Source organism: Callospermophilus lateralis, chromosome X, assembly GCF_048772815.1.
Source record: "Callospermophilus lateralis isolate mCalLat2 chromosome X, mCalLat2.hap1, whole genome shotgun sequence".
Lineage (NCBI taxonomy): Eukaryota > Metazoa > Chordata > Mammalia > Rodentia > Sciuridae > Callospermophilus > Callospermophilus lateralis.
The window spans coordinates 93,219,770-93,244,045 of NC_135325.1; the positions used below are offsets into that span (position 1 = coordinate 93,219,770).

The 24,276-nt window shown below is 36.9% G+C and overlaps 1 protein-coding gene across 2 annotated transcripts in view; it reads left to right on the plus strand.

Annotated features, from left to right (window-relative positions):
* Pls3 (plastin 3) overlaps nucleotides 1-24,276 on the plus strand; it is an 86,450-nt gene that overhangs the window by 33,677 nt on the left and 28,497 nt on the right. For both annotated transcript variants that reach the window (XM_077106769.1, XM_077106770.1), the window contains exon 2: nucleotides 12,840-12,920. In XM_077106769.1, the coding sequence (XP_076962884.1) occupies nucleotides 12,848-12,920 (73 nt within the window). In that variant the 5' untranslated portion in view covers nucleotides 12,840-12,847. The remainder of the gene's footprint in view (nucleotides 1-12,839; nucleotides 12,921-24,276) is intronic.

Sequence of the window (24,276 nt, forward strand, 5' to 3'; positions counted from 1 at the left end):
TTTTAAAAGGGGTGTGCCCAGGCTGGGGTTGTGGCTCAGTGGTAGAGCACTTACCTAGCATGTATGAGGCACTGGGTTCAATTCTGAGCACCACATAAAAAAGTAAATAAAATAAAGGTATTGTGTCCATCTATAACTAATAAAAATATTAAAAGAAGTGTGCCCCATTTCAATCCAAAGATTTAATATGAGCTTTAGCTTGGTAAAGATAGGAGAAGGAAAGGTATCTCTCTATTACATCTTTGAGTTTGATATATTTAGACCATTATTAAGACTTGCATTCAATATCTACAAAATTCTTAACTGGTAAGCACTTAAAGAATGCCTTCAATTGAAGTAAAATTAAATGTTTCTATTAATGGGAAAGTTATTTACCAACTTGTTTTAAATAGTCATGAAGAGGAAAGGAAACTTTTACTTAAAATGGAATTATTTGATACTACTCCAGGAAATGACACAGGACTGGGCACCCTTTGGGGTTTGAGTGACTCATATGTATTAGTACTAAAAAAATAAAAAATAAATAAAAAATAAATTAGAATCTAGCTTATACCTGATTCTTGCATAGAATAGAAGTATATCCAGAAAATTGAATTCATTTCTTTGTAGCTATATAGGGGTGAAATCATGGCATGTATGGGGTTTACTTTAAAATAATTCAGAGAAGGAAGGAGGAAAAAAAGGAGAGAGGACAGGAAGACAGATTAAATGAAGCAGTTGTGGATAAATCCTAATAAAGGTAGAACCTGTGGTATATTAATGGGTGTTGATTGTACTTTTTTCTCTTATTAGTGTCTATTGAAAGTGTTCATAATACAAAGCACAGCTTTAACTTGGAACAATTTATATTTATTTGTGTTAACTTTGTCTATAAATTGAAAGCCCTTCAAAACATGATCTGTACATGAAGTACATTATAGTAAAAGTGAAATGCGCTCCATGTCTGCAAAAAGTTGTTGCTTTGTTTGTTTGTTTGTTTTATTTGTTTATTGCAGTGCTGGGATTGAACCTAGGGCCTAGCACATGCTAGGCAAGTGCTTTACTACAGAGTGTATCCCCAGCCCCAGGAAAAATTGTTTCTAAACAGACCTTTGTTTGACTTTCAGCTAAATTCAAAGTACAGGTTGTAAACATCTTAAAGAGTTTTGTAGTGTCTTGAAGTATTAAACAAGAGTAGATAGGTAAGGCATGATAACAGGCCAATTGCATGTGAAGAATGTGAGAACATTATTATGTCTTGATGATTTTTTTTTCCTTTGGTACCAGGGATTAAACCCATGGGTACTTAACCACTGAGCCACATCCCAAGATCTTTTTATTGTTTATTTTGAGACAGGGTCTCACTAAGTTGCTTAGGGGCTTGCTAAATTGCTGAGGCTGGCTTTGAACTTGTGATCCTCCTGCCTCAGCCTCCCAAGCCACTGGAATTACAGATGTGTGCCACCACACTCAGCCATTTTTAAGGGGTTTTTGTTTTGTTTTGTTTTAATTTGAGACCTGTCTCGCTAAGTTGCTAAAGCTGACCTCGAAACTACAGATCCTCCTGTCTCAGTCTCCTAAGTTACTAGGATTACAGACATGCATCACTATGCCCAGGTCAAGCCTAGTATGCATATTTTAAAATAAATTTTTAGCTGTAGATAGACATAATACCTTTATTTATTTTCATGTGGTACTAAGGATTGAACCCAGTGCCTCAAAGATGCTGGGCAAGTGCTGTACCACTGAGCTATGACCCCAGCCCTCAAGACTATGCATTTTAAAAACCATATAAGAAGCCAGGCATGGGATCACAAGTCTCGGGAGGCTGAGACAGGAAGATCACAGGTTCAAAGCCAGACTCAGCAAAAGCTAGGGACTAAGCAACTTGGTGAGACCCTGTCTCTAAATAAAATACAGAATAGAGCTGGGGATGTGGCTCAGTGATCAAGTCCCCCTGAGTTCAATCCCCAGTACCAAAAAACAAACAAACAAAAAACACATGAGATAACTAGATAGTGTGCTTGATGTGTGGGTCTGCTCACCTGCCCTACTCACCCCCATCAAAATTTATTTATTCTACCAATATTCTACCAGTATTGTAAACCAAGATACAGAATCAAGTCAGATACCATCCCTGCTTTCAAGGAGCTCACAGACAACTGGAGGAGACAGAAGTAGATGGTCATCACACTGAAAGAGGCTACAGCAGCATGGGGAAGAGCAGATATTAGTTAGCAAAAACTATGATTCTATGATGTATTTCCTTTAAAATAATACAAACAGGAAATTTGAGAATTTTTAGTTGGTTTTGTATATTATAGAAATGGGAAGAGAATAAAGATATTTAAAATATTATATTAAGCTATAACTCTGTGCATGACTTCACACATAAGAATCATCTCTGCTCCTTGGGCCTTCCAAAAAAAAAAAAAAACCTTTATAGGGACAGGTGCAGTGGTGCACACCTGTGATCCCAGCAGCTCAGGAGGCTGAGGCAAGAGGCAAGTTCAAAGCCAGCCTCAGCTACTGGAGTGAGGCCCTGAGCAATTTAACAAGGCCCTGCCTCAAAATAAAACATAAAAAGGGGACTGGGCATGTGGCTCAGTGGTTAATCACCCCTGGGTTCAATCCTTGATGTAAAAAAATCTTTATAGGTCTCTTGAGCATTTTCAGGGGGCTGTGAGGCAGCACACATGCAGGAGAGAACACTTCTTGACATTTAATGGTAGAGTAGACAGGTGCATTGGTGCATGCCTGTAATCCCAACTACTTGGTAGGCCCAGCAGGTGGATGAAGCAGGAGGATCACAAGTATGAGGCCAACTTGGAAACTTAGTGAGACCCTGGCTCAAAAAAAAAAAAAAAAACTATTAAGGGCTGGCAGTGTATGTAAAATAAAATTACTAAAAGATCTAAGCATGAAAAATAACTTTGCTGAGCAAAGTTTGCTGTTTATGTGTTAGATATTGCTTTCATAGAAGTTTGTCCTCTGTGTTAACAAGCAATTTTTAATAATGTTAATGTGCTAGAATTAATGAGCTGCAAAATTCTTCATCATTTCTTCTGTCCACTTTACTGCTCTACCAAGAGTCCATGTAAGTTTTCTAAAAGGAAGTAAATGAAACTCCAAGCCTCTTTCTTTGCTCCTTGAGAAAAATTCTGTGAGGAAAAAGAATCCTAAAATGAAAAGTAAACTACATAGATACTTGAGTGTTTAGTTATGTTTATATTAAGACTAAGTTATTAGCACTGATACATTGGGAGTAGTTGTTCATAGTACTTAGCATTCAAGAGGATGAAATTAAGCAATATAAAATACAGTGACACAGAAGCTTGTCATATATAGAAATGAATGTGCCACAGAGAAGGGAAGCATTTGTGTGCTGCTTTTCTTTTTCTTAGTGCTTTGCTTTGATTTTTTTTAATTGTTTAAGTTGTCAATGGACCATTTTTTTTGTTTATTTATGTGGTGCTGAGAATCGAACCCAATGCCTCACACATGTTAATCAAACATTCCACCACTGAGCCACTACCCCAGCCCTTCTTTTGTTTTTTCTATTCTTTTTCAAGGCCTTGTGGAGGCTAAGTATGCACTCTACCAATGGGTACACCCCACCTCCGAGTGCTCATTTTCAAAGACCATGGACTGTTTTACAGTCAGGGCCAATTGTATAACAATATTTGTATGTTTTGTAGTACTGGGCATTAAACCCAGGAGTCTTCTACCATGCTACATCCCCAGCCCCATCCCTATTTTTTTTTTTTTTTTTTTTGAGACAGAATTTTGCTAAATTGCCCAGGCTGGCCTCCAACTTACAATCCTCCTGCCACAGCCTCATGAATTGCTGGGATTTTAGGCATGAGCCATTACACCTAGCCATACAAATGTTTGAAGAAACAACTTTTAGACCTCTGAATAGGCTTTGTTGAACCTATTGTGTATATTCTGTATGTTTCATACAATTCGTATTTGCTCTCAGTTAATATTTAAGTTAATCCTTTATCCTTTAAATAATGAAAACAAATTCATATTAGCTAGAGAGGTCCCTGTCTACATTTTCTGGCAACTATTCTTATTTCTCAATATGGTCACATTTGCTAAGAGTTTTGGGAAACACTGTCACTTCTATTGTTATGGTAAGAGAAGTTAATTATTTCTTTTCCCATATATTCTTTTAATTTTACATTTTATTCATTTAGTTTTACATCATAGCTCTGTCTTGGGCAAAGCCACTTAACTACTCCAGAAACTTGTTTCTTCCATATTACAATTTAGGTGATAAAATCATGGGGCCCTGCAGACTTAGCTTTTCAATCATAATTTCTGTGATTACTGGATTTTTTCTGTGATGCTGGGAATTACATTGGTTGAAATATTTTTAAAGTCAGGCCTTGAGTGTTTGGTTATGTTGAACATAACATGGGGGGAGTATGTAAGAGAAAGTTTAAACTCTGTTTTCAGAAACAATCTTAAAATAAGACTCAGCATGGAATTAGACAAGTATTTGTGTGCTTTCAGTGAAAGGATAGTTCTTTTTTATTGAGGAGGATTATTCTCTATGTCCAAGTCTGAGGATCTGTGTGGAGGAAGCAGATGAAATGAATCAAGGAGGATGATGGACATCCCAGCTAGACTCTTCTCTACTTATATAACTACAGGAGGAAGTCTATAATTAAATTGCTAAATTTCATGGCAAGATTCTAAATTCTGTGGGAGTTGAAGAGAAAGATCAGAGGGAGGTGGAATCATTGGGAAACCAGCTTTGGGAGAAGAGGAGGCTTCTGCCTAACCTTGAAGAGTGAGTCAAATTTGGATTGGCACAGAAGAAAATTTAAAAGGAGGGCATTTTAAGTGTGACAAGTAGATAAAGTGGGAGAGAAAAAAGAGGAAGAGGGCAGGATGAAACCAAAGGTGTCATTGAAGGACTTAACAGGACCTGTTGAAGACAAGACTTAAGATTAAAAGCTTCTTCTGAGTATTGTTGAAGAAAATATAAAACTGGTTAGGTGTGACTAGTTGGGAACATTCTAGAAGACTTGGAATATCAGGGAGAAACTAGGCAATTAATTTAGGCATGAGCAATTACTTCCTGAAAGGAGACTGGCATGATCAGATGGTTGTGAGTACTGTGGGCCATTCTTAATTCAAAATGTAATTATTGAGAATGCACTATTTATTTGTCTTGTAGTACTAGGAATTGAACTTGGGGTACTTTACCACTAAGCTATATATCCAGCCTATCACCTTTTTTTTTAAACTCTCCCTGCTCTTCCCCTCTCTGGTACTGCAGATTGAACCCAGGACCTCGTAAATGTTAGGGAGGTGCTCTACCACTGAGCTATACTCCCAGCCCCCCTTTAAATTTTGAGATAGGGTCTCTCTAAATTGCCCAAGCTGATCTCCAATTTGTGATCCTCCTGCCTCAGCCTCCTGAGTTCTGAAATTACAGGAGAGCACCAATGGGCCTGTTTTGAATTTCTACTCTAATGAGTCTTGTTGGGGAAGTAAATTCGTTCAATAAGTTGTTAAGGAGGCTCTCTAGGATAATGGCTCAAGAGTACTGACTTTGGTGTTAGGCCTGCATTTGAAACCTGGTCTGCTTTTTCTAACTGTGTAACATTAACCAAGTTACTCATTGTCTAAACCTGTTGCTCTTCTGTAAAATAGGAATAACATTATTACCAGGCTTGTGGATTTTTTTTTGGAGAAGTAATGTACATAAAGCATATAAAGGGTTTAGCATGGTTAGCAAATAAGTCATCTTTTACTGTTAGCTGCTATAATAAAAACTTAGAAGTGAGCCACAGAGTGTAGCTCAGTGGTAAAGCACTTGACTGGCATCTACAAGGGCCTGAGTTTGATCCCTGGCACTGCAAAACAAATAAAAAAACCAACAACTTTACAAGTTTATATTTTTATATTATCATATTAATTATTATTACCTGCTCTGTGCAGGCATTGTGATAGGGAATGGAAGTATGAGGATGAATGAGATATGGTCCCATCCATCAAAGAGCTTTGTGTAAGAGTATTAAGGTGCTATTCTTGTGACTGTACTTTCAAATTTCTTTAAAAATGGCACATGTGGTCTGACAGTGAAAGAAGATGTTTAAAATTGGAATGGTCTGAGATAATCCAGGGTTGTACAATGGAAGGAAACATACTCTTCTGTGAAAATTCTGGGAATAGAGGAATCTTATCTCTGTAGGGTCAATCTGAAGAGACTTTTTTGAAAGATGCTCTTAAAGACTAGATAGAAGGGTGTGAAGAACATTCAACTAAAGAGAATCCACAGAGGAAGAGGAATGGAAGTGGGGAAATACGTGGTATATTTGGGGAGTAGGGTATCTTTCAAGTGTGGCATTCAAGGGTGCAGTCCATGTAATGGGAGGTGACATTGGAAAGATAAGCAGGTATCAACTCAGGAAAATTTAGGATACTAAAAACTGCTAAAGAGTTAGGGCTTCCTTTTGTGTGGAACAATCATGAGATCTGATTTTTGGGAAGTTTGCAGTGGAAAGATTATATTCGAGGGAGACAGGACTAAAGGCAGATCAGCTGAAAGGCTTTTGGAATAGACTAGATCTGAAGTGATAACACAATAAGATGGAAGAATCCCAGAGTTTGCAAAGGAAGAATCCAGAGGGCTTGGTTCCTTGGTTCCATTTGTTCCTTATAGCCAAATCAGTCTCAGATTTACACAGCTGGAGACATAGGAAAATGGGGAAGTTGAAAGGGGGAAGTTGAAAGTGAGACCCAATTTGGCAGGAGGGAGGGTTGGCTACGGGTGAAGCTTAGTGATAGGGTGCTTGCCTAGCATGCACAGGGCCCTGGATTCCAGCCTCAGCACTGCAATAAACAAACATTTTAAAGAGAAGATAATGTGACATTAAGTTCAGTTGAATCCTCCTCACTGACTTTTCTTTTCCCTTGTTCACTTCTGAGTTGAACTCTGACCTGCTGTAATTATGCCTGGCACTAACCCTAGGCACAAAACCCCAGCCGCCCCATCTTTCTGCAGCTCTAGATACCATCTTCTGTTTCTGTTTCTGTGCCTAGAACACCTTCACACCAGTGATATCTATCTGAGAAAGTCTTCCCTGTGCTCTCAGATAAAGTTCAAAACTCTTCTTCTCAGAAAACATTCCCTGGCAACCACCACTCAGTTATATATGACTTTGATAGCACTAATATGATAACTTTGTTTATGCATCTGTTTCCCCTACTATAGAGTAAGCTTTTCCACAGAAAAGGGAATTTGGGCTGGGGTTGTGGCTTAGCAGTAGATCACTTGTCTAGCACGTGCGAGGCCCTGGGTTCGGTCCTCAGCACCACATAAAAATAAACAAAATTAGGGTATAGTGTCCAACTACTTCTAAAAAATAAATATTTTAAAAAGTACCTAACCGGCTATATGTACAGCACCCAACACAGTGCTCGCTCCATATTTAGCCTTTAATGAAGGCTTGATGAATATAGATGAAGAAGTGGATAAACGTGCTAGACATTCAAGTTGAAATCTTCAAGAGTCATTAGAAACATAACACTAAGAACTTTAATAATTATACTAAAGGTAGGTGAGCTTTAGCCTACAGAATGTTACAGACGCATCTAACCTGGAAACTAGTGCTATTGACCTACCTAACTTGAGAGGAGGCAGTGCAGCAGTTTCTGTTGGTACAGGTAGGTATGTGAAGTGTGGGTGTTGCAAAAGCAGTGCCTGTTTTGGATGAGAGAAGGTAACAAATCATACCCCTTCTTTGTTGCCCATTCTTGAATTGTTCACATGTAATGGTGGCTACATTGTTGGGTTATCCCCCCTCCTTCATAGTGAACTAATGAATTCTTCCATGTTTCATTCACCCTTTATTGCTTCATGATCTGAACTTTCAGTATGTATTACCCAATCTCTAATTTAAGTAATCAAGCTTCTCTTTCCCAATACTATTTACCTAGCATACTAGTGGCTAGGATAAAGTCTATGGCGAGTATACCACTTTTTTGTTTCATTGCTAAAATAGAACCCAGGGCCTCATATGTACTAGACCAGCAGTGTACCACCAAGCCATATCCCATTTTTATCCCCTTAATTGTCTTTCAATTTCAAGAAGAAAAAATGTCAAGTTGATAAAGTTGATTTTTCTACTGACTGATGTCCACACCCTTCCTCCTGACCCTGACTTGGGACTGAATAGCAATACCCTAGTAAGAAGATTATTCAGTGAGCTACTTAAGGTTAGTGGCTTAGGAGATGAAAACAGGCACCCCTCCTCTTCTTCCTCAAATACCTTTCAGAATTTGAGTAATAGTTTCAGGTAGTAGTAGGAACACCTTTCTCTGTAAAGATTTGTGTTCAGGGTTTATGTGTAGTTAAATGAGCCAGTGGAGTGGTTTCATAATTGCTGTATTGTTAGTCAAACTCTGTAATTAGGGATGACTTCATAGGCATAAGATTCTTCTATGGGTGACGCCCTGAATTCATACCCAGTTGTACACCATATCCTTTTATGAAAAAAAAAAACAAACAAACAAGGTTTTGTTTGCTTTTGCTTTATTCCCTTAGTTGAAAATCTGTTTTCCTGTGTCTCAGATGTTTAGGGAGAGAGGTTTTGCTTTTTTTTTTTTTTGTTTTCCCCCTGCTTTTTTCCTTATACAGAGGAGGTGGTCATTGGAGCTAAGGAGAAAAAAAAAAAAAAACCCGACTTGGGGCAGATCAAAATGCTTTGTAGACAGGAGAATTCAGAAAAATATAGAGGCCCTGGGAGATTTTGCTTTTGCTTTGCATTTCATTTGCTAAGTGAAAATGGAGGGAAAATATATTTCTCTTTCTTTGAATATCAGTCTTCTCTTTCTCATGACCTGTAAATATTAAGTTCACTTTTGTGGGAAGACAGACTGAGGAAAAAGAAAGACACATTTCAAAGTCAGCCTTTCCCTTTGCTGTCAGTCACATATTGTAAAATGAGGGTTAAACTTATATTCAGCAAGTACTATTTATTTTTTTCACCTCTTTGACTTTTATTTTCCATTGTTCATGGAAAAAAAGTAAATTAGGAATGTGACAATATTAACAAGTGTGAGCTCTTTTGAAAATATTTAAAATTAGCTCAATTTTTTTTTTCAATGTATCACTTCTCTACTCTTGAGGTTGTATTTAGAAATTGGCCTTATGAAGGAGCCAAACTGAATCATAGGTAAAAAGTGGCTGACAGGTTTTCTGTAGGTCCATCCTTAAATTACTTTAACTAAAGGCTTGTAATTTTTATATATTAGGGAGACCTATTATATTCTGTAGTCAATAATTATAGGGGAGATGAGATAACTTTTCATGTATCCTATTTAAAGGCTCTTAGTAAAACTAATGCCTAATATTTATGTAGCCTCTCACAATTATTTTATGGTTATTTATTCCCCATTTTCTTTCATTAAGGATTTGAAGTTGCTGTCTAATATTTTATACTTTACAGAATACCTTCACATGTACCATCTTTAATCTTCACAAGGACTCTGGGGAAATAATATTGCTATTCCCAAATGAAGAAACTGAGGCTCAGAGAGCTTAAAGAAACTTGTTCATGGTCATATTTTTAGTTAAAAAAAAAGGCAGAACCAGGGCATTGATTGATATCTTTTGATTCCATGCACAGCAGTCTTTCCATTAGCACACACATCACTTTAGGCTTTTATTAAGTCAGTTAGAAAAAAATCAACAAGTTAGAAAACTTAAAAGTGTATGTATATTTATATATGTATATATTGCATTAGAATAAATTTTTGGAGTAAACTGATGCTGTAAAATAATCTATATGAGATTTAAGCATTTCCTAATTTTGTAAGAACAAAAGAACTACCTTCCTGGTCTCCCTGTGAAGGAATTAATAATCCTTAAAGTTTCCAGAGCCTTTTCCTCTCCAAAAAAAATGAATACTTGTACCTTTTATTGTAGCCACTAATTCACTTTGTGTCCTACTGTAATTATTTACATGCTTGCCTCCCCAGATTGTAAATTCCTCAAGGGCAGGAACTAGACACATTCACAGATGTTTAAAATATGGCATGAGGATAAAAGTGGGGGTGGGAAGCATGTGGGGGGATATGAAGAAGGGAAGAATGAGATTTCTACCCTATTCAGCCCTGCTGCTACCTCTAGAGAGGAAAAATGGCAGTGAAAGATTTAGTCAAATTCCTGGTCAGCTGGAATAAGGATGGAGAGTCAGGTGATTATGTTCAGGCACATCTTTTCTAATTTTCTTTTTCATACAAAAGTGTTGAAGGAGGGACTGAGGTTGTGGCTCATTGGCAGAATGCTTGCCTAGCATGCATAAGGCACTGGGTTCAATCCTCAGTACCACATAAAAATGTATCAATCTACAACTAAAAAATATTTTTTAAAAAAATGTTACAAAAAAATGCACAGAAGCATAAGAGTAAAAACTGTGTGTCCTATTTTTGTTGTCATTTGGGGTTTTTCTTTACTCACTTTACCCTTTCATTCATTCATTTTTGTCTCTCCTATACCACCAGGGAGGACAAAAGCTAGGCCATAGTGCTCAATGCTCCAGAATTATTCAGAGTCAAATTAGTAGGAAAAACAGGTTTTATTCAAAGGAAGGTAGATGGAAGAAAATTGTTTCAAAGGTTCCATCTGGGAAATTCCTGAAAATTGGCAAAATCAGGGAAGTAACAAAAGGCCAGGAAATGTACATATGCAGGCTTAGTTAGCCTGTAGTTAGGCCTGAGTGGGCAATCTCTGCTCTCATCTTCTTTGGCACTTGTCAAAGTGGGAGAGAGTTTGCAGCCCCTCCAGCCTCCACTCTCAGCTGAAGTAATCCCCCTTGCATTCAAAAAAATTCTGAAATTGGCCAAATTTAGTCTGTTTCAGTAATGGAGATGGAACCCAGGGACGCTTTACCACTGAGCTACATCACCAGCCCTTTTTAAATTTTTTATTTTGAGACAGGGTCTTTTAACTACTTCTCTTCTGTTTAATTTCTGTTTTTTTTAAATATCTTATTTATCTTTATGTGGTTCTGAGGATCAAACCCAGTGCCTCATGTGTGTGAGGCAAACACTCTACCACTGAGCCACAACCACAGCCCTTGAGACAGGGTCTTTCTAAGTTGTTGAAGCTGGCCTCAAACTTAAGATCCTCCTGTCTCAGCCTCTGTAGCTGCTGGGATTGCAGGCATGTGCCACCATACTTGTCTACTTACCTTATTCTTTAAGGGATATGTGAACCTTGAAAGTATTAAACGGTATATTTACCCTTCCCTAATTAGCTTGGCCTTATTGACTTTTTTTAATATGATTTTAGTTGTAGATGGACACAATACCTTTATTTAATTTATTTTTTATGTGGTGCTGGGGATCGAACCCAGTGTCTCACACTCGCTAGGCAAGCACTCTGCCACTGAGCCACAACCCAGGCCCCTTATTGGCTTTTTCTTGGAGCTTCCATGCCTTTGTACAATGTAGATTATTATACTTTTCATTAAATTATTCCTGACTCAAACTGCCTAAGCTGGAAAGAACCTTTAGAAATAGACAAGCCCTGAGTTTTAGATTTTGTCACTTTCAAACTTTGTGAGCCATTATTCTGCATGATATGATTCATGAACATGGATAGTAATTTTGTATTGAAAACCCAATTGCTAACCAGGCAGGAGGATCACAAGTTCAAGGCCAATCTGGACAACTTAGGGAACCCCTTTCTCAAAATAAAAAATTTTAAAAGGGTTGCGGATGTAACTCAATGCTTGCCTAACATGTGAGACCCTAGTGGGTTCCATCCCCAGTTCTGCAGAAGAAAAAATAAACAGAAAGGTAGGGGGGACCCAAAGCACAAAAAGTGGTGGTAACATGTAACTATTTTCTTTTTCCTTTGTTCAAAATTGTTGATAGGTTTGTATTTGGAGATTATCCATTATGATCTAGACCATCTTTGTCTGTTATAGGATTAAGCAAACCCTTTCTGTAAAGGTTCATCATTGTAAATATTTTATATCAGGAGGAAAAATCAAGGACATTAAATATTTTTACAAATTTTTACTGATAAACTTAAAAACTCTATTCTGGAGGCTGAAGTAGGAGGATCACAAGTTTGAGGCCAGCTTTGGCAACTTAGGAAGAACCTGTCTCAAAAAGAACTGAGGATATAATTCAGTGGTAGAGCACCCCTGGGTTTAATCTCTACTACCAAAAAAAAATGTGTCTGTTGCTATATACTTGTGATTTCTATATCAAAACCAAAAATATTTGTTTTAATTGATTTCCTCTTGACCCTTCTTTTAATAGTATGATTGATAGATGTCAGTATGCTATTCGAAAATTTGTGTTTTCAGTGAATGGATGTGAAAGTGGCCTAAAAGTGATATTTTATATGAATCATTGGTCAAATGATTTTGACCTTAGGCTTTGGCACCATAAGCAAGAATTTCTATTATGTATCTATTTCCTGTTGTGGGGTACCTTGGCCCTTCCTTACAGGCTTTGAATGTAGTTTAAGCTGTTGTCCTTAAATGGAAGATTCAGGGCTGGGTGTGTAGGTCAGTCATACAGCTCTTGCCCAGTGTCGACCAGGCCCTGGGTTTGATTCCTAGCACTACAAGCGGGGCGGGGGAGAATGAAGAATTGGAATATTTTTTTCTGAATAATTTTCAGTAAATGAAGACTTCTCATTACTTTGTTTTCTTTTTTATGGTTATAGCTACAAATATGGTAACCTAACTGGATCCTGCAAACCTTTGGTAGTTTGCAATTCTCTTTAGATTATCTTTTAAATGAGAATTTAGCAAAAATGCTTATAGTATATTCCTCACAAACTTTTAAAGTCTGAAACCTTTTTGGTTCCTCTTTAGATCTTTAAATGGATGAGATGGCTACCACTCAGATTTCCAAAGATGAACTTGATGAACTCAAAGAGGCATTTGCAAAAGTCGGTGAGTATTTTTTTATAGTATAACTATAGGTAAACAATCTTTTTTTGATCTCAAAATTATTTCTCTAAAAAATTAAACAAATGATGAATTAATTATAATTCTTGTAGCAAGATAGTTAAAACAGGTAGATAAAGTTTTGGAAGCTTCACTTAAAAATGTATTATCTTTAACTATATCTAATATATTATGTGGTCAATGATTTTGAACCCCATCATTAAATGAGGGCTGCTATGGTTCCTGACATTTTTATAATGCATGTTGTTATTATTGTTCTTTGGGTGTCATGTTTTTCTAAGGAGAGAATTTGGATTTTTCACCACATTCTTTGTTTTTCTTCTTCTGTAGTGGGTTGGAATACAGGGCTGCTGTACCACTGAACTATATACCCAGCCCTTTTTATTTTTTATTTTGAGACTGGATCTCACAGAGTTGCTGAGGCTGTCCCCAAATTTATAACCCTCCTGCCTCAGCTTCCCCAGTTGCTGGGATTACAGTTGTGCTCCACTACACCTGGCTCTTGCACCATATTCTTAAAAGGATATGTGAACCTTGAAAATATTAAATGGTATTTTTATCTTTCCCTAATTAGCTTGGCCTTATTGGCTTTTTCTTGGATCTTCCATGTCTTTACACAATGTAAATTGTTCTACTTTTCATTAAATTAGAGCATGAGAGCTCGGAGTGTAGCTCAGTGGTAGAGCATATGCTTGGCATGTCCAGCATTGCTGTGTGTGTGTGTGTGTGTGTGTGTGTGTGTGTGTGTATGAATAAGATGGGGAGGCATAGCATGCCATTGGTTTTTCTTTTGAGATCATATAACATGTCTTATAATTGAGCAGCTATGAAAGAAGTATACAGTTATTTACATTCCAAATTTCAATGTTTGGGTCAAGTCTATGGAAGATAAAAAGGACAGTGTAAGAACTATTGATGTATATGTACCCTCATGAGTCAACATGTACTTAGAGAGGTGGGCTATCACTGTTTGGTGTCTTCCAGTCTAAGGGATATAAAGTTCGATTTTAATGATTTTTTAATTTAAGTCAGAATTTACTCTTAGAGCTGTGCAGAAAATCCCATCAATGATAAGGAAGAATACATCCCTATAGAATACATTTTTATTTCCATATATTTATCATTGATGTCTTCTATCAAGTCATTTAATTGTAACAGCATGCACTGGGAAGAATAATAACCCCCAGCCAGAGTGCATATGCATAATCCCATCAGAATTATAATTAGGAAAACATCAATGGTCCTGAATCTAACTCAATTTTGTGTGTGTACATAAAAAAAACCCAGTAAATTAACTTGCCATATAGAAATCATTTACTGTAAGAAGAGTACTACCTAGTCTGATATTAGATTGATTATGAAAAACAGCAAATGAGTTCTTGACTACACGATGGGTCCTTCCCCATTTTTTTCTATGTTGTTATTCTTTCCAAATAATCTTATCGTCATTGTTTTAGGAATGCCATTTCCTGTGTACCTCCCATTTTATTTATATTAATCTTTCAGTGTTGGGGACAGCTTAATTTGTTTCATTATGAATAGAATCTTGGGGTAGAAACATGTGCTTTACTAATGTTGTAATTGTTTAATCTTCAGTGCCTGGCCTACCCAGATAATTTTTTGTTGCTGAATATAGGTCTTGTCTTAAGATGCAACATCACGGAAATATTTAGTATACAATGTTTCTTAAAATTTAAAGCTAACTCTGCAGGGCACAGTGACCCATGCCTGTAATCCCAGTGGCTCAGGAGGCTGAGGCAGGTGGATCTTGAGTTCAAGGCCAGGATCAGAATACTTTTATCATTAAAAGAGCTTAATTGCCCCTTAGGGGTATAATGATATAAAGAGGGTTGACCAGTTATCTCATGGAAGAACTAGGCTTAAATGGTAGTGAGAGATCAATTAGAGGTTTGACTGCAAAAAAAAAAAAAAAAAAAAAGGATTTCTATGAAACTATTAAGCAGAATTTGGGGTAGGCAAATAGCTTCTCAAAGGCAAGTCTTACTGAAATCCCTACCAGGCATACATTCCTATGTACAGACTTACTTACATATATGCTAGAAATAAGAATTTTGGAGTCCAAACTTTCTGCCTGTTCTGAAAATTACTCTCTTATTACTCCTCTTGGTATCTAGCACAGTGCTGCACACATTAGGTTCTTAATAAATATTTAATTGATTGAATCCCAAGGAATCATACAGTCTTTTGATGTACTGGGATTTTGTCAATATCGACTTTACATTCAAAGGGAATTTATTAGGAAGATTTTAATTACAGTGGAATTTTTTAATTAAAGGTTTCAACCATTATACTGTAAAACTAAAATTTATACATTTTTTCAGTATAATAAAGGCTTGTTTATAGTCTGTCTTTGAGAAACTCATTAAAAGGCCAAGCTGATTTTTTTAAATTTTCCTTTAAAATCTTTATAGTTTTTAGTTGTCATTAGTTACAGAGCCCACAGGCGATTGTTAACAGTGGAAATTTATTTTTTCATTCGAGGAAGCTTTATTTTTAAATAGTCTCTATAACTTACTTTCTTCTCAAGGACGATTGTTTCCTAGTTGGGCATGGGGGGGTAGGGAGTACTACATTGTCTCAGTTCAATTGTGACAAAATATGGAAATCATTATATAATTTTCCCCATCTATTAACAATAATGGTCTTGATTGTCTCCTTAGAAATTCAGCAAAATCATAGTGTGTGGAGAAAATCTCTGTAATTATCACTAATCACAGGTTTTGTTCAATCAATTAATAGTGCTTTGAAACTCTTTACTAGCAATAAATTGAGTATTAGGATTTAAAGTTCTCCTTTTCACTCACTTTCTGCACCTGCTTAATTTCAAACTCTAATCTCATATAATTATTACCATTTTCTCAACAATTGTTTCCAGCTTCCCACTGGGATAGCAGAAATCTTAGCTCTCATTTTTTTCTACTTCATAATATTTCTGTTTTAATTTAAATGCTCCTATCCTTCATGATCTTTCTAGAGGAATAAATAAACCTTTTCAGAACACTTAGGAAGTATTTCACCAGCTAGAAAATATCTTTTACTTTTTGGCTTCAATCTTGCTATGGAAACTGTGGTCATTTGGATTATTACTAGACCCAAAGACAAATTCAGATGACATAAATCTTTTTAGTTTTGCTTTAGTCCTGCAAACACTTCCTTTTAAATCTGACGTTTTTCCCTCTCTGAATCACTTAACTGAACTTTTTTTAAACATAAAATTCAGCACTTTTGAAATACAAGAATAATGGGGTTTCTTAAGTAACTAGGAATAGTGTGGGTGTATTCCTTTGAGGTTGCCCACCAAACTAAGTCAAAAACTTTTGATTGTGGTGATTCTAGCCAGACCATATTTTTTTTTTCTCTCATCCCAGGAAGTTGAGTTGTTTCCAGTTACTTCATATTCTCTAGCATATAAAAAACCACATCAGATGATGCCACAAAAAAAAAATATGGTGGTTTAGTCAAATTTACTTTTACTACTGAATAAAATGATACAAGTGCACATTTGTTTAATTATGTCTTAAAGAATAAATAAACTAACTATGCTCTTTACCATGCCATGTGCCATTCCATTATCCCTGCGATATTAGAAGTGGATATATTGGCTCTGGGATTGTGGCTCAGAGGTAGAGCACTTGCCTAGCATGCATGAGTCACTGGGTTCGATCCTCAGCACCACATAAAAATAAATAAAGATGTGTCCACCTATAAATAAAAAATAAATATTTTTTAAAAAGAGGTGAATATTTTGGCATAGCCTGAAAAACATGGATTGACAGTGTGGAAGATAGTAGGAGTACACACATGTGGGGGAACACAGTCAGTGTACGAGTACATAGTTTTCCTTTTTATGTTTTGGTGGTACCAGGGATTGAACCTAGGACCTTGCACATGCTAGACAAGAACTCTCCCACAGAATTATACCTCCAAAATACCTACCTGTGTAGGTATTTTTAAAGTGGGAGACAGGCAGCAGATAAAAAATAATGGCCATGCTGCTAGAACATTTGTAGGAAAGGATTGTTGAACAACTTTTTTTATTTCTTTTGGTGGTATTGAGGATTGAACCTAGAGGTTCTCTACTACTGGGCTACATACATTCCCAGACTTTTTTATTTTGAAGCAGACTCTTTAAATTTCAGAGGCTGGCCTCAAACTTAATCCTCTTGTCTCAGCCTCCCGAGTAGCTGGGATTACAGGACTGTGCCACCACACCTGGCTAATACCATTTTTGATTGCCTGGTCTCAGCCCTCTAAACTTGTCCATTCTTCAGCTATACTTTTGGGGATCTGCTATTAAACTTAATGTAGCAGGCTCTAATATACCCTTAGCTGAGCCTCATTAAATCATCTCTTAGATTTGTTGTAGTAAGCTACCTCAAAAGGTATAAACTGTGAAAGACCAACCCCATTTTTAGCTAGACATCTGGAGATCTTTAGCAGCTGCCTTTTCCAAAGTTTTAATGCCTAATGAAAGTTTGACTTAACTGCTTATATCTTAGGATGGAATATAATCTAAATTCTTCTGTACAAGTCTTTTGGCCAAGTCTTTTAAATCAATATTTTGTGAACTTTCATAGACATTCAAGATTGTATTTATGCCTGTGTGAATCCATTGTTCAACATTCAGATTCCTATTGTCATTTTTTGCTAAAAATTTGTAGAATACATTGATTAGAATAAATGGAACTTCAAAAAGTCACTGAAATTTCATTTATTTTTTGCGTGTTGTATTATTCCATGTATTAAATTGAACATTTAAACCTAACTTTTTGGAAAAGATGTACATCTGCACTTGATTGATTTTCTTCTTTAAGTCCTAATGAGCGCTGTCCCGAGTGGGTTAATAAAGAGGCCACATGTGTGTTGCAGATGACAGCCCACAATATTCGACCTCTTTATAAAGAACGACACCAGATTTAGGCAGCTTCAAGGACAGTTAAAGCAATATACATATACACATTCACACACTCAACCTGAGGGTCAAAGGAAGCCCTCATCTTTCTTGCTGATGAATTTATAAGACAAAGTAGCACCCCAAAAGATGCATTTGAAGTGATAGATTGCAGAACATACCACCTGGGCAAGGGCAGTGTAAAACAGCAGCTAAAATCAAAACCACTTGAATTCTGGCTCAGCTTTCTCCAGACAAGTACTTAAAATAGCTTAAATAACAGGATGCAAGGGGAGGGAAAACATTTCCTTTTAAGGATATCCATTCTTGGTGTGATTCAAACTTCTGCAGGAACATGGCTGTATAATAAGTTTATTTACTTTGAGGTTACTTGTGGGGGGAGTATCGGGGGAGGTAACTGGCATTTAAAATAATACTTGCTAAAGGAGAATAATGAGGTTTCCTTTAAAACAAAATGCAGATGTGAACCTACATGTGTCATTTGAGAAAAAGAGAATAATTCCTTATAACAAATAGTTGATTCTTTTCTGATGAACCCAGTAGCCAAGATGAAAGATGGGACTGTCTGGTGCACTATTGGGAGCCTCTTAATGATAACAGTTTTTTTTTTTTAAGTATAGTGGGATTGTTTTGTGTTTTTAAAAAGTCAGTTTATTAAAAGTGAGCTCTCTGTTTTTTGCCAGAACTTTGTTAAGTGGTTAGGTGGTATTTCTTTGTTCCTGCTGTTTAATGTCTACCCATATCAACCATGTTTTCTAAACTAAAAAGTTGAGACATGTGTTGGCAGAAACATTGAGACTGCTGCAGATAATATAGGCTGTATGATAATTCGTATCTGCTTTATTAACTGATTGAAAATGTAATGCTGGAATAGACAAGTCTTACACACAGCCTTTTCAACCCTATGCTAATGTATAGTTACAAGAAGTGGCAAATGAACCAAAAACGGGTTCCAGAATATCAGTAGCTTTAAAGAGAATATAAAAGGCTGCCATCGTGCCTGGTGGTTATGATTTTAGTTTCCAGGGGTTAAAACTGCTTTCTTCAATCTAGATCTGTATTTTCTGGGTCCTTTTATTATTAAATTCTCATGTTTATGTCAAAACTCAGAATAGGAAAAATTCACCATCATAGGTTTGAACTCCTGATTAATAATATCACTGATGAGATAGATGCTTTCTAAATGTCATTATGCTACCTCATTTTCTGGCCTCCCAAAGCTCATTAGGTCCCTGATACTGCTTTAAAAATGTGTTTCTGTTTTTGTTTGGGGATTGGAAATAAAATTAGCATAAAACTCTAAAAATAATAGCATGCTGTTTTGTCTTTCAAGTACTTTACCAGCTGGGAGATTTTGTAAAATTAATTGCTAGTCACTGTTTTAGGCTCCCTCTGCTTTCTTATTGAAATTGAAATTATTTTCTTCAAAATATATGATTTAGGAGCTCTGAGAAAGGCTTGATAGAATTTGCTGGTGCTAACACCAAAATGCCTTTGATCACAGGAGGTGATAGAAGCTGGATTACCATCTGCTGATAAAATATAGGAAAATAGCAGAGTAGGGAGAACTTTCAAGAGATGACACATGTTCTCATTTCAGAAAACATAAAGATCTCTTAAGTAAGCCAAAATTTTTACATGGATTTTGAAGCTATTGTTTCAAGTAAGACCCAGGGGTTCTGTCTGATTCTGTATCTGGGGTGTCCAGCTTGGTACCTGCAAGAGAGTAGGTACTCAGTGTACCCTGGGGGGTAACTCAAGCACACATGGTACTTCTTTCTTTCTTTTCTTTTGAGAGGGGGTCTTGCTATGTTGCCCAGGCTAGCTTCCAACCCCTGGGCTCCATTCATCCTCCTGCCTCAGCCTCCCCAGTAGCTGGAACTATAGGCACAACCACCACACCTAGCTAATGGTATTTCATACTAAAGGCAGGGCAGGTTTCCACATTTGGAAAGAGACCTGACCTGAGAGCCAATGCTGCTTGTCTACTTGTGCCCTCCTTAGTGGGTGTGTTCACTTAGGAAACCAAATTACAGATCTGAAGGCCACTGGGTGGGGACAGGATTAGAACAAAGGGAATGAGATTGAATGTTATTTAAGGGATATTTCTGTCAAGTTTTGGTTTCCTGATGAATTGCCATTCAGGCTTTCTAGTGCTATTTCAGTATTTTTGACATTTTAGTTTCGTTTTGTTTTTAAATACTCATCTAGGATTACAGCATTCTTTCTCTGCTTCATGACTGAGAATCAGGGATTCCACAAACATTTTTTCCCATTGCTTACTGTATGCAAGTCACTGTGATATGTATTGTGGTAGGAGATTAAAAAAAAAGATTTAAGAGTATCTTTATCAAGAGATAGTCAGCCTAATAAGGAAGATTGTCTTGTAATGACAAATTATTCCTGCAACTCCCTTTCAAGTTTTCCTGTCCCTTACTAAAAGCATCTATTATTACTACCCTTACTTTGAAATGGAGTTTCCACATGTGGTTATTTTATGTTGGTTACATTTTGGGTGGCTACTTCCTGGCATCTTTTAATCACATCAGTGAGCTGTCTTGTAATTAATGCTCAACAGAGGTTATTGCAGAGAGCGTTCATGCAAGCAGTAGTTCTCCCTTTTACCCAAACCTCTGTTTCCACCTAATAGAAATAAACCACCAGATGGACTCTCAGGGCCCTGGTTAGTTTCATATAACTTTGAATCCATAGTAGTTTTCTAATATTTAGCTTAAAATTTCTCTACCTTTCCACTTCAAGTATACCAAAAGAACAATTATCCAGTACCTATTATTTGTTAGGTCTAAAATGGAATCAATAACAAAAGATTATATTATTCTCAGATAGACCATTTCAGAAGTCAAAGAAAAGGAAAATACATTTTCCATCAAAAATCATTTAAGAGCCAGGCTTGGTGGCACACACCTGTGACTCATAACTGAGGCTGAGACACGAGTGCAAGTTTGAGGCCAGCCTCAGAAACTTAGCAAGACCTTGTCTCAAAATATTTTAAAAAGAGGAGATGTGGCTCAGTGGTAAAGCGCCTCTGGGTTCAATCCCTAGTACCATAGAGTGGGGAACTATTTAAAGTGGACAAAATTTTAATAAAGATATTATAAAATGAAAAATGAAAGAATGTTATATTCAGGTAATGAGGTATAGTCATCGAATGTTAATCACTCTATATCTGTTTTTAACATACATTATTATTCTCTTATTATCAAAGTTATGTGGTGGTATGAGGTTGTGAAATCCCATGTATTCTGATGTAGAATCAGTGAAATAGAGCCCAAAAGGACCTTTTAGAGGTTGTTTCATCCAAGTCACTCCTTTTGGTTTTTGGGGGGTTTTGTGTGTTGTTTTTGTTTTTGTTTTTTTTGTTTTTTTTTTTTTTTTTTTTTTTTTGGTACCCTGGATTGAACTCAGGGGCACTGGACCACTGAGCCACATCCCCAGCCCTATTTTGTATTTTATTAAGAGACAGGGTTAGGGCTGGGGATGTGGCTCAAGCGTAGTGCGCTCGCCTGGCACGTGTGCGGCCCAGGTTCAATCCTCAGCACCACATACAAACAAAGATGTTGTGTCTGCCGAAAACTAAAAAATAAATATTGAAATTCTCTCTCTCTTTCTCTCTCTCTCTCTCTCTCTCTCTCTCTCTCTCTCTCTCTCTCTTTCTCTCTTTAAAAAAAAAGAGAGACAGGGTCTCACTGAGTTGCTTAGTGCCTCACTTTTGCTGAGGCTAACTTTTTAAACCTCCAGTCTTAGTCTCCTGAACCCCAAATCACTGGAGAAGTAACTTGTACAAATTAGTAGCCAAGTTGAAATTAGATTCCATTGTATATCCTTCAACTATGCTGTGTACCTTTCATATGTCACACTTAGTCCCTATTACTGAGCTCCATGTTAATTTTATAAGGAAAATGGAGAAACAGATTGGTATACACACGGGAGCAGGTGTGTTTAAACTCGATACTTTAATATGTAAAGAGTTGCTCAAATTCTTCCACAGTGCCATGTGGGTTGCTTCCTTCTTTTTAGCAACTGCACATGTTGTTGCCGGTTTGATTTCTAAATATAAACAGTTTATGTGTAGAAGTGAAGACTTTGATATATGACTTTTTGTAAATTCAAAGCAAAGAAAGTCAAGATAAGCCATAGCAAAATTAAGTGCTTTACCTTGAAGGAAATTTTAGTGATTTTTTTTTTCACAAATGTTGAGCAGTGTATGAATGCTGTTTTTAAAGTACAGATATTTTCCTTTGGGGGGCATATCTGGTATTGAACTCAGGGGCACTCCACTGCTGAGCTACATCCTCAGCCCTATATTGTTTTACTTAGAGACAGGGTCTCACTGAGTTGCTTAGCACCTCGCTTTTGCTGAGGCTGAGTTGAACTCGTGATCCTCCTTCCTCAGCCTCCTGAGCTACTAGGATTATAGGTGTGCACCACTGCACCCAGCCAGATATTTTCTTTCTTTCTTTTTTTGGTTTTTTTTTTTTTTTTTTTTTTTGTATTTTTTTAGTTGTCAATGTATATTTATTTATTTATTTTTAGAGGGGGGGCGGAGAGAGAATTTCAATATTTATTTTTCGGTTTTTTAGCGGACACAACATCTTTGTCTTTTTGTATGTGGTGCTGAGGATCGAACCTGGGCCGCACGCATGCCAGGTGAGCATGCTACCACTTGAGCCATATCCCCAGCCCCCTTTATTTATGTGCAGTGCTGAGAATCAAACACAGTGCCAAGCAAGCACTCTAGCATTGAGCTACAACTCCAGCCCCAGATATTTTCACTGATAGATTTTTAAATGTATTAATTAGTGTTTTAAGACTATTTGACTCTATGGGATAGGATATGCAGCACTCAGTGGTAGAGTTCTTGCTTCCCATATATGAAGCCCTGGGGTTCATTCCCAACACTGCTCCCACACCAAAATATTTATTTACTTATTTAACTCTAGAAATGTATTGCAATAAAATTAAAGATAGCTTAGCATGGAGACCCATACCTGTAATCTCAACAACTCAGGAGGCTGAGGCAGGAGGATTGCACGTTCAAAGCCAGCCTCAGCAACTTAGGGAGGCCCTAAGCAACTCAGTGAGACCCTGTCTCTAAATAAAATATAAAAAGGGCTGGGGGTATGGTTCAGTGGTTAAGTGCCTCTGGGTTCAATCCACAGTACCCCGCCCCCAAAAAAAAAAAGAAAAAGAGAAAAACTAAAGATCTAAAGATAGAATTTCATCAGCCTTTGGGCTTGGAATATAGTTCAGTGGTAAAGTGCTTGTCTAGCCTTCAACATGCCCTGGGCTTAATCTTCAGCTCTGCAAAATAAATAAATAAACAAAATGATTAGTCAACATTCAAAGTATTGGTGAAAGGGTTTCATATAGGATATTTGATATTTTAATAATTAACAAAAGTTAGCTAATATGATTGTGCTTAGATCACCCTAGATAAAAGTCTTAAAATATGTGCTATGGCCTAAAAGAATTTGCATAATCCTGCTTCTTGATCTGATCTCTTGATTTCCCTCTTACCCACTCTGCTCTCTCTGCAGTTCCCAAAATACACCAGATGTACCTTTTCTTTCTTTCTTTTTTTTTTTTTTTGTTGTTGTTGATTTGTTTTGTTTTGTTTTTCTGTTAATAGACCCTTATTTTATTTATTTATTTATTTATTTATTTATTTATTTATTTATTTATTTATATGTGATGCTGAGAGCCAAATGGTACATGCTAGGCAAGTTGTGTACCACTGCCCTACAACCCCAGCCCACCAGGTGTACTTATGTATCTGAGTTTGCATTTGCAATTTCTTCTACCAGAGCTCTCTTCCCTCAAATATTCATGATTTGCTCCTTTACCTCCTGCAAGTCTGTATTCAAATATAATCTCATAAAAGTAGTCTTCCTTGACCATTCTATCTAAGTGCATACACACACCCTCGCCAATGTTACTCTAACCCAGGCTTACTTGATGACATCAATACTCTCTGGGAATTGAACCCAGAACCTTGCACATACTTAGGAAAATGCTCTAGCACTGAGCTATATCCCAGCCCTACTGTTTACATTTTGAGCTTCATAATTCTTTGTTGAACAGTTGTAGGGGGGAATAATGTGCATTGCAGCATGTTTAACAGTAGTATCTCTAGCCTCTATCTACTAGATGCCAAAAATGTCTCCAGACCAGCATGGGCTTTGGTGCACCTGAACAATCCCGAACAGCTGAGAGAGGATTGCAAGTCCAGCCTGGGCAGCATAGTGAGACCCTATCTCAGAATAAAAGTAAAAAAGCTGAGGTATAGCTCAGTAGTAGAGCACCCCTGGATTCAATTGCAGTACTACCAAAAAAAAAAAAAAGTCTCTGGACATTTCTAGAATGTCTCTTCAGGGTCAAAATAACAGC